The sequence below is a fragment of the Leptodactylus fuscus genome, unplaced genomic scaffold (assembly GCF_031893055.1).
Source record: "Leptodactylus fuscus isolate aLepFus1 unplaced genomic scaffold, aLepFus1.hap2 HAP2_SCAFFOLD_57, whole genome shotgun sequence".
In the NCBI taxonomy this organism is placed as follows: domain Eukaryota; kingdom Metazoa; phylum Chordata; class Amphibia; order Anura; family Leptodactylidae; genus Leptodactylus; species Leptodactylus fuscus.
Genome location: NW_027440600.1, coordinates 621,563 through 637,086, shown reverse-complemented (window position 1 = coordinate 637,086; position 15,524 = coordinate 621,563). Strand labels below are relative to the sequence as shown.

Genomic DNA, 15,524 nt, shown 5'->3' with positions numbered 1-15,524 from the left:
AACAGTCTCTAAAGTCTCTCCCTAGTAACCCTCTAACTAAGCAAGGGACATAGCTATAGGGAGTGCAGGGGTAGCAGTCCCTGGGGGGGCCTCAAAGATCCTTTAGTCACATGAAGAGGCTCAGGGTAAGTGGGGCCCAGTACAGATCTTGTATTGGGGCCCAGGAGCTTCATGTTACTCCTCTGCGCTGTGCACTGCCGGCATGTACAGATATAGCAGGTGCCAAAATGTCAGGTTACATCCAATAGATGTGTCTCTGATCTATTGCACCTAGAACAGCGGATCTGGTGTCACATGAAAGCTGAGATCACACATCTAGTTATAAGTAGAACAGAGATATCACTAGTTACAGATATAGACCAAGGTGAATCCACAGCACACACTAGTAGTATATAGCTACAAGTATAACATAGTATAAAGATTGTATAACATCATCTCAATATCTGATGAGTGATCGAATTAACATTAATCACCTGGAAGACTCTAGTTACTGATACTGAGAGGAAAGATACCGGTCATGTGACTGCCCAAGATGACGCAGCAGCCACATGACTGGACAATACTAAGACTGTGCAGAATGGTCATGGTGACAGATGAGCGAATCGATTCTGCAGAAGTGGAATTGGATCCAAATTTCAGGAAATCTTTGGTTCGCCCCAAATCTGAATTTCTTCACACTTTGATGCATCAAATCACATTTTTTTGGCCACTGTACATGTTAGGACAAGGGGCAGGGAACTCTGGGAATGTGGGATCACCCACAATGCCAAGCGTGCAGCTAATCAGCAGCCAGCCGGCCCGGTAATGTCACAGCCCTATAAAAACCAGCAGCCATTTTAGGTACAGACATTTCACATTAATTATAAGAGGCTTATTCACTGTTCATTCAAAGCAAAACATTACAGGCCTTTAGTGCTACTGTGCCAAAGAAAACTGAATTCTTATCCAGTAATCTCTGCACTCATCTGTTAGAACACCTTTTTAAAGGTGTTTATTAGTGGGGAAAGAAATTAGGCATATTAGCTATTGTGTTTAGAGTATACAATTTCAGGTAATTTCTCAATACAGTCATGGCAAAAATCAATCATTCTGAGCTACCAATCTCTGCAATTAGTGGTTATGCTAACACTTACATAAAGGTGTTTATTAGAGGAGAAACAAATTAGAGACATATTCGCCATTTTGTTCCCAGTATACAATTACAGGCCATTTCTCACTATGTTAGATAGAGAAGTAACAGGCCAGGCACAGGGGAGGACCAAAGGACTACATGTTTCTGGCGCAGGCACAGGTTGCAGCAGAGTAAGGGGCCTTGGTAGCAGGGGACAAATACAGAGGCCTGAGCTGCTAGTCTCAAGTCTCGGTCATGTCTTGACTAGCAACTCAGTCATCCACTTCTTCCCAAATCACATCAGACACCCCGAGCCAAGAGTTGGCATGGCCTGGGAGCAGGCCCTGTGCCCTCAGGTGTCCTCTATCCTTTTCTGTTCCCTCAGCTATAGAAGTACTCTGTGCTGTGGGCTCAGATCCACTATGCTGTGAGGATGAGCTACTACAAGACAGTCAGCAGTTCGTGCCCAGCCAAGATCTGGAGGAGACCTCCACCGCTTCCTTCCGGTAGTAGTGATGAGGAGAATGGGGTGGGAGCTGGTGTTGCAAGCAGTCAGGCTCCTGGCTTAGAAACCACTGAGGAGGACATCAGTGACCTGTAGACATTATTGGATGATGTCGCAATTGGGATGACTACTGGCTCTCCACAATGTTAGACCCTCGCTACCGGGTAAAAATGGAGGCCTTTTTTTTCCACCTGCTGAGAGAGAGGACAAACTGAGCTACTATAGAGACAAACAATGTAGCAAGTTGGCTGCTGCCTATCTGTGCCATCGTCCATCCCCTCACATGTTTTACCGGGGAGGCCCTGAGCGTTCAACTTGCACTGACATAACAGCAGGGGTTTGGGGTGGCAGGGACATTATGGGCTCCATGATAGCAGCCTGAGCCTAGAGTCGCTGATGAGCAGCTTTCTTCACCCACATAGCGAAGAAACTGCTCATCAGCAGCTAGACACAGAGCAAAACTAGAACAAGCAGATGGTGGAATACTTAGAGTGCACACTGCCACCCGTTGTGGCAGATTCGCTGGACTTCTGGGGAGGCAAACTGAATGTGTGTCCTGCCCGGCCAGTAGTGTGACATCAGAGCAGATGTTGCCTTCGTCACCCAAGGAGAACTTGCCTGTTCATTCAAAATTTGGAGAGAGTGACCTTTGCGAAGATGAATCAGGCATTGATCAGCCAGGATCTCCACCCACCAATGACTAATGAGGCAGATTAACCCTAGTATGTATAAGGTTAGAAATCTACACTTTCACATAACACTGGCCTTTTAGGCCCATGTGCAAATCTTATGGAGGAACTCAAATAAATAACTTTTACAAATTTATTTCAAAATTGCCAAGTAAGATAAGAAAAATGCACAAAATTGTAATTAGAATTGTTTGCAGAAAACACCATTACATGGGCCTAAAAGGCCGGCGTTATGCATTCTAGGTTATGAATCTTTTTATCATGTAACATGTTTATTTTAAAATTAAAAAGTGAGGCATTGTAAATTGGTATAGCAAGTTTCTTTACAATGTGAGAACCTAGATCTTTCTACACTGGAGTGCCAATTTCTTTTCCACAGTAGATAAGCCCATTTATCCCACTGGGGAACAGCAATTTCGTTGTCTTAAATCTGTGTCTTGTTTTCAATTAACGTTTGGCCTCTGGATCCAAAAATAACTGCAGTTTTTGTCTATGATGTCAACTTTTTAATCTACAGGATACCCTGAAAAGTGGTACAAATTGTGCTTATAAAAGAAAATAAAGTAAAAACTTACCAAATATACTGTTTACAAAGAATAATGTATTCATACAAAGGCTAGAATAGTTGCTGCAAGTTAAATTGTGTTCATACAAATAGTTGATTTTTTATAGAACGGTAATTACATATTAAGGTACAAATTTTGGCTTATAGTTTTTTCTGAACTGTGGACATTCTCGCTTGATGCTCCAACAATAGTCAGCCATCATATGTCTATCCCATCTACCTTAATACCATGCCTCCATGACTTTCAATTCTTGGTGGAATCGCTCACCCTTCTCATCACTGACCATACCAAGGTGTAAGGGGTAGAGAAAATCTTGACGTGGTAGAAGAGAACTAACTACAGTTTTGAAACCAGCATCAATAGAAAATAGCAGAATCACACATCGAGAATATTTCCAGCCCATACTTGGCTGGTTTATTAGGCATATATTGTATGACACCCTCTGCAACACCCTCTGAAGGCTACAAGTTGCTCATCCACTGTTACATTATCACTGGGATTGTAGAGCTTGGTACAATTCTTGATATAAAAAACAAACAAACATTCCAAATGTAACTAATAGGCGCTAGTTGATCCATTTCAAACCTCAAAGGATGAGTTTGCTTATCATCAAATTGAAGGCTTCTCTGAATACCCTCATATCTATTCACTGACATTGTAACTTGGTAGTATGGATCAGAATGCGGGTCCAGAAATAATTCTCTGATTGGTACATCACAAGATTTTTGACACCCTGCCAGAAGTGTAAGTCCAGTATAAGCATAACATTCCTCTTTTGAGAGATTTTTCCATGTTTGTTTGTTCCTTTAAGTAATGCATTGTCTTTCTTAGTTTGCACATAAAACCACCTCATCTGCAATATCATTAGAAGAAAAAGTACAGAAAGCATCTTTAGTGGACAAGCATTGGGGACTTCCTACAGCTCCTTGAGCTTTTCTCAGAATATTATGTAATGGCTACGTCCAAGTACTGAAGGAGCACTGTCCCAAAATACATTACTTTTATCAATAAATCATCCTGAACACACCCTGATCTCCACTGTCACACATGGTGGGGGCGGCATCATGGTTTGGGCTTTTCTTCAGCAGGGACAGGGAAGATGGTTAAAATTGATGGGAAGATGGAGCCAAATACAGGACCATTCTGGAAGAAAACTTGTTGGAGTCTGCAAAAGACCTGAGACTGGGACGGAGATTTATCTTCCAACAAGACAATGATCCAAAACATAAAGCAAAATCTACAATGGAATGGTTCACAAATAAACGTCTCCAGGTGTGAGAATGGCCAAGTCACAGTCCAGACCTTAATCGCATCGAGAATCTGTGGAAAAAGCTGATGCTGCTGTTCACAAACGTCTCCATCCAACCTCACTGAGCGCAAGCTGTTCTGCAAGGAAGAATGGGCAAGAATTTCAGTCTGTGCAAAACTGATAGCGACAAACCCCAAGCGACTTGTAATCGCAGCAACAGGTGCCACTACAAAGCATTAACACAAGGGGGCCAAATAATTTTTCAGTTTTTTATTTGTTAAAAAAGTTTAAAATATCCAATAAATTTCCTTCCAATTCACTATCGTGTCCCACTTGTTGATTCTCCCCCACAAAATTTTAATTTGATATCTTTATGTTTGAAGCCTGAAATGTAGCAAAAGGTTGAAAATTTCAAGGGGGCGAATACTTTCGCAAGGCACTGTATGTATAATTGTGAGAAAAACTTTAACAAAGGAATGAAGTCCCAAAATTCTCTTTTCCTATATAAAACTCAATACATGAATTAAACCTGCAAATGTAAACTACCATGGAATTAATGGTGCTTTACAAATAAATAATAATAATATAAAAAACCTAAAAATTAATTAAACCAATACATATTGGTTATCACCGCGTCTGTATCAACCTGTACAATAAATGTGAAACCTACAAGATGAAAGTCAGAAAATATACTGTAGCTTGTATATTGTGAAGACAAAACCCCCAAAACTGCCAAATCATTAGAACACAACTGGCTGTGGCAGGAGGGGAATGTATAAGTTGTGCGAGTGGACATGAGCAGGGGCGGATCCAGGGCCGGGCGAGCCGGGCAACCGCCCAGGGCCCTGCGCTTAGCGGGGCCCCGCGGTGCGGCCGGGACCTAACAAAATGGTCCCGGTCGGCATGTCCCGACTCCAACTGAGTTCAGCGTTAAAGCAGGAGCTGACAGCTCCTGCTTTAAACGCCTATGTATTTCAGCTCATCGGCGGTAGGACGCCGATGAGCTGAATGCATAGGCGTTTAAAGCCGGAGCTGTCACAGCTCAGCTCCTGCTTTAACGCTGAGCTCCGGGCCTCCGGCATTTGTAGCCGCGATGTGATGACGTCATCACATCGCGGCTACAATATGTGTATGAGGGAGAGAGCTGCGAGGGAACGAGGAATGGTGAGTGTGTGTGTGTGTGAGTGTGAGAACGGCATGACACTGGGGCAGATGGAGGAGGGAGAACGGCATGACACTGGGGCAGATGGAGGAGGGAGAACGGCATGACACTGGGGCAGATGGAGGAGGGAGAACGGCATGACACTGGGGCAGATGGAGGGGGAGAACGGCATGACACTGGGGCAGATGGAGGAGGGAGAACGGCATGGCACTGGGGCAGATGGAGGGGGGGAGAACGGCATGACACTGGGGCAGATGGAGGGGGGAGAATGGCATGGCACTGGGGCAGATGGAGGGGGAGAACGGCATGACACTGGGGCAGATGGAGGGGGAGAATGGCATGACACTAGGGCAGATGGAGGGGGGAGAATGGCATGACACTAGGGCAGATGGAGGGGGGAGAACGGCATGACACTGGGGCAGATGAAGAGGGGGAGAACGGCATGACACTAGGGCAGATGGAGGGGGAGAATGGCATGGCACTGGGGCAGATGAAGGGGGAAGAACGGCATGACACTGGGGCAGATGGAGGGGGGAGAATGGCATGACACTGGGGCAGATGGAGGGGGGAGAATGGTATGACACTGGGGCAGATAGAGGGGGGAGAATGGTATGACACTGGGGCAGATAGAGGGGGAGAGAACAGCATGACACTGGGGCAGATGGAGGGGGGAGAATGGTATGACACTGGGGCAGATAGAGGGGGAGAGAACAGCATGACACTGGGGCAGATGGAGGGGGGAGAACGGCATGACACTGGGACAGATAGAGGGGGAGAGAACAGCATGACACTGGGGCAGATGGAGGGGGGAGAACGGCATGACACTGGGGTAGATGGAGGGGGGAGAACGGCATGACACTGGGGCAGATGGAGGGGGGAGAATGGCATGACACTGGGGCAGATGGAGGGGGGAGAATGGTATGACACTGGGGCAGATGGAGGGGGGAGAATGGCATGACACTGGGGCAGATGGAGGGGGGAGAATGGTATGACACTGGGGCAGATAGAGGGGGAGAGAACAGCATGACACTGGAGCAGATGGAGGGGGGAGAACGGCATGACACTGGGACAGATAGAGGGGGAGAGAACAGCATGACACTGGGGCAGATGGAGGGGGGAGAATGGCATGACACTGGGGCAGATGGAGGGGGGAGAATGGTATGACACTGGGGCAGATGGAGGGGGGAGAATGGCATGACACTGGGGCAGATGGAGGGGGGAGAATGGTATGACACTGGGGCAGATAGAGGGGGAGAGAACAGCATGACACTGGGGCAGATGGAGGGGGGAGAACGGCATGACACTGGGACAGATAGAGGGGGAGAGAACAGCATGACACTGGGGCAGATGGAGGGGGGAGAACGGCATGACACTGGGGTAGATGGAGGGGGGAGAACGGCATGACACTGGGGCAGATGGAGGGGGGAGAATGGCATGACACTGGGGCAGATGGAGGGGGGAGAATGGTATGACACTGGGGCAGATGGAGGGGGGAGAATGGCATGACACTGGGGCAGATGGAGGGGGGAGAATGGTATGACACTGGGGCAGATAGAGGGGGAGAGAACAGCATGACACTGGGGCAGATGGAGGGGGGAGAACGGCATGACACTGGGACAGATAGAGGGGGAGAGAACAGCATGACACTGGGGCAGATGGAGGGGGGAGAACGGCATGACACTGGGACAGATAGAGGGGGAGAGAACAGCATGACACTGGGGCAGATGGAGGGGGGAGAACGGCATGACACTGGGGTAGATGGAGGGGGGAGAACGGCATGACACTGGGGCAGATGGAGGGGGGAGAATGGCATGACACTGGGGCAGATGAAGAGGGGGAGAACGGCATGACACTAGGGCAGATGGAGGGGGGAGAATGGCATGACACTAGGGCAGATGAAGAGGGGGAGAACGGCATGACACTGTGGCAGAGACGGGGGGAAATGAAACTGGGCAGATAAAGGGGGAGAATGGCATGAAACTGGGGACAGAGATAGAGGGGGGGACATGAAATTAGGGGTAGATGAATGGTGTATATGAAAATGGGGGGGAGATATAATTTACGGGTGACTGTAGGAGGATTATACTGTGTGGAATCACATGAAAATTGAATGAGAATGGGTGGAGTCAACATAAAAGTGGGCGGGGCCTAATTTGCTGCAGCGCGCTGTGCGCGCCGCACGTTTTGTTCCCTCTTTCTAGTCTTCAACAGTTGGGAAGTACAGGTTGGGAAGTAGGGCCCCACCAAAGTCAATTGCCCAGGGACCCGCAAACCCTGGATCCACCACTGGACATGAGGGTACAAACCAGATATACCGCTTATAAGTGTTCCCGATTCACTCCGCACAGCTTATATACTCCCTCTTCACCATCCGCTGTGCAGTCACGTCCGGGATACTAATACTCACTACACCCCCTGATAAATTCTTTGAGGGGTGCAGTTTTCAAAATGGGGTCACTCCTTTGGGGAATCCACTTTTCTGGTACCTTACAGGCTCTACAAACATGACATGGCGTCCAGATACCAAACATCTGAATCTGTACTCCAAAAGCCGCATCGCGCTCCTTCCCTTATGCCCCCTGCTGTGCGCCCAAACTGCAGTTTATGACACATGTATGACACTGGTGTACCCGGGATAATGTATGTAATATCATATGTGGTATATACTGATATTAGGACACATGTATGACACTGGTGTACCCGGGATAATGTATGTAATATCATATGTGGTATATACTGATATTAGGACACATGTATAACACTGGTGTACCCGGGATAATGTATGTAATATCATGTGTGGTATATACTGATATTAGGACACATGTATGACACTGGTGTACCCAGGATAATGTATGTAATGTCATATGTGGTATATACTGATATTAGGGCACATGTATGACACTGGTGTACCCAGGATAACGTACGTAATGTCATATGTGGTATATACTGATATTAGGGCACATGTATGACACTGGTGTACCCCGGATAACGTACGCAATGTCATATGTGGTATATACTGATATTAGGGCACATATATGACACTGGTGTACCCCAGATAACGTACGTAATGTCATATGTGGTATATACTGATATTAGGGCACATGTATGACACTGGTGTACCCCAGATAACGTACGCAATGTCATATGTGGTATATACTGATATTAGGGCACATATATGACACTGGTGTACCCCAGATAACATACGTAATGTCATATGTGGTATATACTGATATTAGGGTACATGTATGACACTGGTGTACCACAGATAACGTACGTAATGTCATATGTGGTATATACTGATATTAGGGTACATGTATGACACTGGTGTACCACAGATAACGTACGTAATGTCATATGTGGTATATACTGATATTAGGGTACATGTATGACACTGGTGTACCCAGGATAAGGTACGTAATGTCATATGTGGTATATACTGATATTAGGACACATGTATGACACTGGTGTACCCAGGATAACGTACGTAATGTCATATGTGGTATATACTGATATTAGGGCACATGTATGACACTGGTGTACCCCGGATAACGTACGTAATGTCATATGTGGTATAAACTGATATTAGGGCACATGTATGACACTGGTGTACCCGGGATATCGTATGTAATTTCATATGCGGTATATACTGGTATTAGGGCACATGTATGACACTGGTGTACCCCGGATAACGTACGTAATGTCATATGTGGTATATACTGATATTAGGGCACATGTATGACACTGGTGTACCACAGATAACGTACGTAATGTCATATGTGGTATAAACTGATATTAGGGCACATGTATGACACTGGTGTACCACAGATAACGTATGTAATTTCATATGTGGTATATACTGGTATTAGGGCACATGTATGACACTGGTGTACCACAGATAACGTACGTAATGTCATATGTGGTATAAACTGATATTAGGGCACATGTATGACACTGGTGTACCACAGATAACGTATGTAATTTCATATGTGGTATATACTGGTATTAGGGCACATGTATGACACTGGTGTACCCAGGATAACGTACATAATGTCATATGTGGTATAAACTGATATTAGGGCACATGTATGACACTGGTGTACCCGGGATAACGTATGTAATTTCATATGTGGTATATACTGGTATTAGGGCACATGTATGACACTGGTGTACCCAGGATAACGTACATAATGTCATATGTGGTATAAACTGATATTAGGGCACATGTATGACACTGGTGTACCCAGGATAACGTACATAATGTCATATGTGGTATATACTGATATTAGGGCACATGTATGACACTGGTGTACCCCAGATAATGGACGTAATGTCATATGTGGGTACAGTATAAACTGCTGTTTGTGCACAGCCGGGCACACAAAGGAAGAATTGCTATGTGGTTTTTGGAGCACAGATTTAGATGTTTTGGTTTTTAATGCCATGACAGAGTTTTGCAGAAAGTTTCACCTGATCGTGGCATGGTCAATACAAACAAACAATAAATATCCCTACCACTAATTCATACCACAATGTCTAAATGAAGAAGCCACAAACGAACATGAAATGCACACGTGGTACTCAAAGTAACAACTCAACATAAACAAAAATCCATAAAAATATGAAAAAATATATCAACTACAAGACACAATACAATACAAATGGTATCAGACAGACAGCAGTGGACTCCAAGGAGTATACAGACCCACAGACAACATCAAAGTATAAATAAGATATACATATAGATGCCGTTACAGCTAATAGTGGAAATGGGCTGATAGTAATATTAAACTCCTAATAAATGTATTCCAGAGAAAGTTAAATAGTAATGGGACCATCGACAACTATATAGTTAATCGTATTTGAAACCCAAACCCAAAATCCACAAAATACAATTCTACAAAGATAATTATAATCATTTGCTATGGATTATCCAAGATCCAAAGACCACTAGAATAGCACGTGTGTATTTCATGTTCATTTATACCCATACATGGCATTGTTAAAATTGCCCCTACAAACTGGGGTCACTTCTTGTGGAATTCCAGTGTACTGGCAAGGTGATCTAATGTGGAGGTGGCAGCAGCATAAGGAGGCCACAGAGTGGCAAGGTGACAATGTGGAGGAATCAACAGCCTTAGGTGGCCATAGAGTGCCAAGGTGGCATAATGTGAAGGTGGCAGCAGCCTTAGGAGGCACTGGAGTAGCAAGGTGATCTAATGTGGAGGTGGCAGCAGCATGAGGAGGCAACAGAGTGGTAAGGTGACATAATGTGGAGGTATCAGAAGCCTTAGGTGGCCATAGACTGACCCAATGACAGAGTGGGGAGGTGGGTGGCACAAACAGTTCCCGCTTACGATGGTGGCTGTAAGAAGGAGCACTTGGCATCAGATGTGTGGCATGAGGCGGGTGGCAATATCAGAATAGTAGCTGAGACAGGTAACCAGAAGAAACCGGTCTCTTTTGTAGGTTTGAGTGAGGCAGCATGGATGATTTAATGTGGTGCATCAGGTCTTGGTGGGTGGAAATCCTGGCTGATCTACGCCTGATTTATCTTGACAAGGGTCAGTCTCTCCAAATTTTGGGTGGACAGGTGAGTTCCCCTTGGGGCAACTATGGCCCCCACCGCACTAAACATCCACTCTGATGCCACACTACTGGCTGGGCAGGACAGATTTTCCAGGGCAAACTCAGCCAGTTTCAGTCACAAATCCAGTTTGGCTGCCTAGAAGTCCAGCAGATCTTCAATGACGGGTGGCAGGGTGCACTCTAAGTATGTCACCACTTGCTGATTCAGGTTCTGTATGTATGTCTAGCTGCTGGTGAGTAGTTTCTTCACTATGCGGATGAATGAAGCTGCTCTAGGAGGCAGAAAAAATGTTATCTGGCCTAGTTGCTGGTGTGTCTGGGCCAGAACCACATTCATCAACTGTAAAGGACATACAGTTGTGCCAGCTTGCTATCATAGCGCACAGCGCCACCTGAGGGTCAGTCTAACCATCCAGCTTCCACCTTACTGAGCATGCTCAGACGTATTGGAGCTGCTCACAAGCTAAGTGCCATTTCTCCCCTATTGAGCATGAGTGGTGAGGTCATCACCACCGCCCCTATTGGGTGGGGACTTCCCTTTAAATAGTGTGAGCCAACACCCACCAGGTGCTCACACTTCCACTAAAATTTCCTGAAAGTCCACGGAGTGAATGGCAGTAGTCAGGGATAGGCTCCAGTACTCAGACAGGTTTCAGACTCTGTGTGGGGTTTCTCTGCTTCTCCTGGGTGCTGTTAGGTAGGACCTGTAAACCCTGAACCGTTAGATCTACACCAGGGCTAGGAGCGGTAGACGCCGTTTCAGCTTGTGGAGCTGCAGCAGGCATGGTCTCTGAGATAGCCTATGTGTAGTGTCTGACTTCATGTATGGCTCCTAGCTGTGTGCGGGAGCATGGGTGTGTGATGGCTCCAAGCTGTGTGCAGGAGCATGCAAACTCTCTGGTAACTCCAAGCTGTGTGCAGGAGAATGTTCTAAGACTTCCGTGGTGGCCCCTAGCTGTCGCAGGGTAAGTGTGTGTGTGTTTGCTGGCCTGGGGTGAGTGTTAACCCTTGGCAGCTGTGTGTGTTTCACTTGTACTGGTGCACCTGGCCAGTGAGCTAAACTGGCAGGATTTTAGTTGCACCTATGTTCACATGGAGTGTCGCACAGTACACACTGTTCACATTGATTTCAGACATGCAGCCGCCCATCATTGGGCCTGTGGACCTTGCTGCAGTGTCTTGCAGCTAAGAGGTTCTGTTGTTTCAAAAAATATTTATATATATATATATACACAGAACCGTAACAGCGGCACACAGGAGAGTTCCTCCAACAGGCCACAAACTGTCATCCGGGCCACACCCGGCAGGGGCACACTCTCCAAGGTCTGGGACACGTTAATTGCACCCACTCACCAAAGTACCGCCACTGAGGGGCCTAGTGTCACCAGGAGGGATAAGTATAGGCGCATGTTGCGGGAGTACCTGGCCGACACCAGCCCTGTCCTCTCTGATCCCTCTGCGGCCTATACTTATTGGGTCTCCAAGTTGGATTTGTGGCGGGAACTTGCGCTGTACGCATTGGAGGTCCTTTCCTGCCCTGCCGCCAGCGTGCTTTCCGCAAGGGTCTTCAGCGCTGCCGGTGGCATAATTACGGATTAGCGCAGCCGGCTGTTATCTGACATTGCTGACCGGCTGACGATCATAAAAATGAATAGCCACTGGATAGACCCATCATTTACATGTCCACTGGTATCAAGCACCCCGACATGATTTGTAATGTGTGTGCTCACCCTCTCCAATTCCTCCTCCTCCTCCATCAGCGCTGCACAATTCTGATCCTACTAGGATCAATCCACCCTGATACCCCCCAACTCTGCTGGTTAGAGTCTCTACTCACTCCAAGGGCCAAAAACTAAATCTCTGCTTTTTAAAGGCTCTACTCACCCAAAGGACTAACAAATCTCTGCTGGTGAAGGCTGAACTAAGTGAAAGGGCCTAAAACTCTGCAGGTAGAGGCTGAAGTCACCTGAAGGGCCTCAATCTCTGCTGGGAGCTCAGCTTATGGGCCTGTAAGTTAATTTGGAAGGGCTCACGTTAAAGGCCATAAAAGTGAATTTTGGAAGGTCTCACCACATCACACACATCCACAATGACAGTTCAGGGGGGGACTGAAGGATTTCCCATTGCCTATTACATCTGTGGTTGTCATGGGCAACGTGATATAAAGGGGTGGTTGTTACTGATTGTTGAGCTTAAATTGGGGTTTGTGTCCCTCCATTTGGGGAGTAAAGAAGGTTCCAGGTATTTTCCCACTTTGATAGAGGTTGTAGTGAGTGTGTATAGTGTGTAGTTGTTAGGCTGTGATGTTGGGGTAATAGAGGGTCTTTGGTGTGTTAGATGCCCCCAGACATGCGCCCCCTGCTGTCCCAATTACATTGCAGAGGTGTTGGCATCATTTCCTGAGGTGTCATAGTGGACTTGGTGACCCTCCTGAGTCGAATGGTGGGATCCCCTGAAACGAAGCATTTTCTCCCATAGACTATAATGGGGTTCGATATTCGTTCGAATAGTTGAATATTGAGCGGCTCTTCGAAACGAATAATGAATATTTTACTGTTCGCTCATCTCTACTGCTGATAATTTGGGGTTTAGTTATGTGTATATATCACCTTCATGTATACCTGGCTGCTAGATAAGACAATCCATGTTTTAGTTGAGACCATCATGTCTTATAATATTCATTTTATCTGCGGGTTTTATCTTGAAAAAAGTCTATCATGGCCAAAACGTCACTCCATTACCCTGTTTGATTTATGTTCAATCACTCATCAGATATTGAGATGATATGCAATCTATATACTTTGTTACACTTGCAGCTATATACTACTAGGGTGCAGTGGCGTAACTAGGAATGGCGGGGCCCCGTGGCGAACTTTTGACATGGGGCCCCCCCGACACCGAAGATCTCGACCGAGTCCCTCCTACGCATTCCTGCGCGCTCTATTGTGTCCCATAGTGTCCCCTGCACACAGTATTATGTCCCTTAGTGGCCCCTGCACACAGTATTATGTCCCTTAGTGGCCCCTGCACACAGTATTATGTCCCTTAGTGGCCCCTGCACACAGTATTATACCTCATAGTGACCCCTGCACACAGTATTATGTCCCATAGTGGCCCCTGCACACAGTATTATACCCAATAGTGGCCCCTGCACACAGTATTATGTCCCATAGTGGCCCCTGCACACAGTATTATACCCAATAGTGGTCCCTGCACACAGTATTATGTCCCATAGTGGCCCCTGCACACAGTATTATGTCCCTTAGTGGCCCCTGCACACAGTATTATGTCCCATAATGGCCCCTGCACACAGTATTATACCCCATAGTGGCCCCTGCACACAGTATTATGTCCCATAATGGCCCCTGCACACAGTATTATGCCCCATAGTGGCCCCTGCACACAGTATTATGTCCCATAGTGACCCCTGCACATAGTATTAGGTCCCATAGTGGCCCCTGCACACAGTATTATACCCAATAGTGGCCCCTGCACATAGTATTATGTCCCATAGTGGCCCCTGCACACAGTATTATGTCCCTTAGTGGCCCCTGCACACAGTATTATGTCCCATAGTGGCCCCTGCACACAGTATTATGTCCCTTAGTGGCCCCTGCACACAGTATTATGTCCCTTAGTGGCCCCTACAGGACTAAATACTGTCACCGCTGACCGCTATACCAGGACAAATTGTGGATAAAAAAAAATCTGGTCCTGTGCATTACAATTTAGTAACTCCATGTGCCTCATATTAATAACAGTTAACCCTATCATCTCCCTCACATTAACCCCTGTATGCCTCACCATTAGAGTTACTGATATGTGAGAGACATGGAGGTAATAATAAAGTATCTTCATTACTATTACCCCCAAATGTCTCACATATCAGTAACTCTTATGGTGAGGCAAACAGGGGTTAATGTGAGGGAGATGATGGGGTTAACTGCTATTACTATGAGGCACATGGAGTTACTAAAACACAAGTAATCCCCCCAAATGCCTGATAGTAGTAAGTAACCCCAGTACGTACCTGTGTAGCTTCAGTTTCATTTTCCTGGAGCAGCTTCTTCCTCTTCTCTTCTGTGCCCATTGGTGGGCAGAGGACAGCAGAGAAAGGGAGGGGAGAGAGAGGGGGAACGTCCTGCAGCGCTGACAGGAGCCAGAGCTGCAGCTCCTGTGTCTCAGCCGTTGCTGCAGCTTCGGGGCCCCCTGTTGGTGGAAAGTATTCCACCAACAGGGGGCCCCGATCATTATACTCGGGGGTCCGAAAAGACCTCCGAGCATAATGATAGCAGCAGTAGCAGCTGTCACCGGGCCCCTAATGTCCCGGGCCCTGTGGCAGCTGCTACCGCTGCTATGGTGGTAGTTACGCCACTGCTAGGGTGCATGTCTACCAACTTTTAAAGGTTAGAAAGAGGGACAGAATGTGCAGCGTGCTCTGCACGCCATGGAAATATTAGCTTCACCCACTTCTACTTTGACTCCTCCCAAATGTGCCCTCACACAGTATAATGCTCCTACAGTCTTCCTAACATTATATGCCCCCACATTATAATGTTCCCCTCTTATTGCCCCACAATATTAAGTCCCTCTCCTGGTGCCTCAGTTTAAACTGGGGTAAACTAAAGGAGGACATTAAACTGGGGCAGCTGAAGA

At 46.6% G+C, this 15,524-nt stretch overlaps 1 protein-coding gene across 1 annotated transcript in view; it reads left to right on the top strand.

Moving 5' to 3' along the window:
- Window positions 1-15,422: 15,422 nt before the first annotated feature.
- The window catches only part of LOC142188597 (NACHT, LRR and PYD domains-containing protein 12-like), a 221,019-nt gene continuing 220,917 nt past the window's right edge, over window positions 15,423-15,524 (top strand). The window contains exon 1 of the mRNA XM_075261890.1: window positions 15,423-15,465. Within this exon, the coding sequence (XP_075117991.1) occupies window positions 15,423-15,465 (43 nt within the window). The remainder of the gene's footprint in view (window positions 15,466-15,524) is intronic.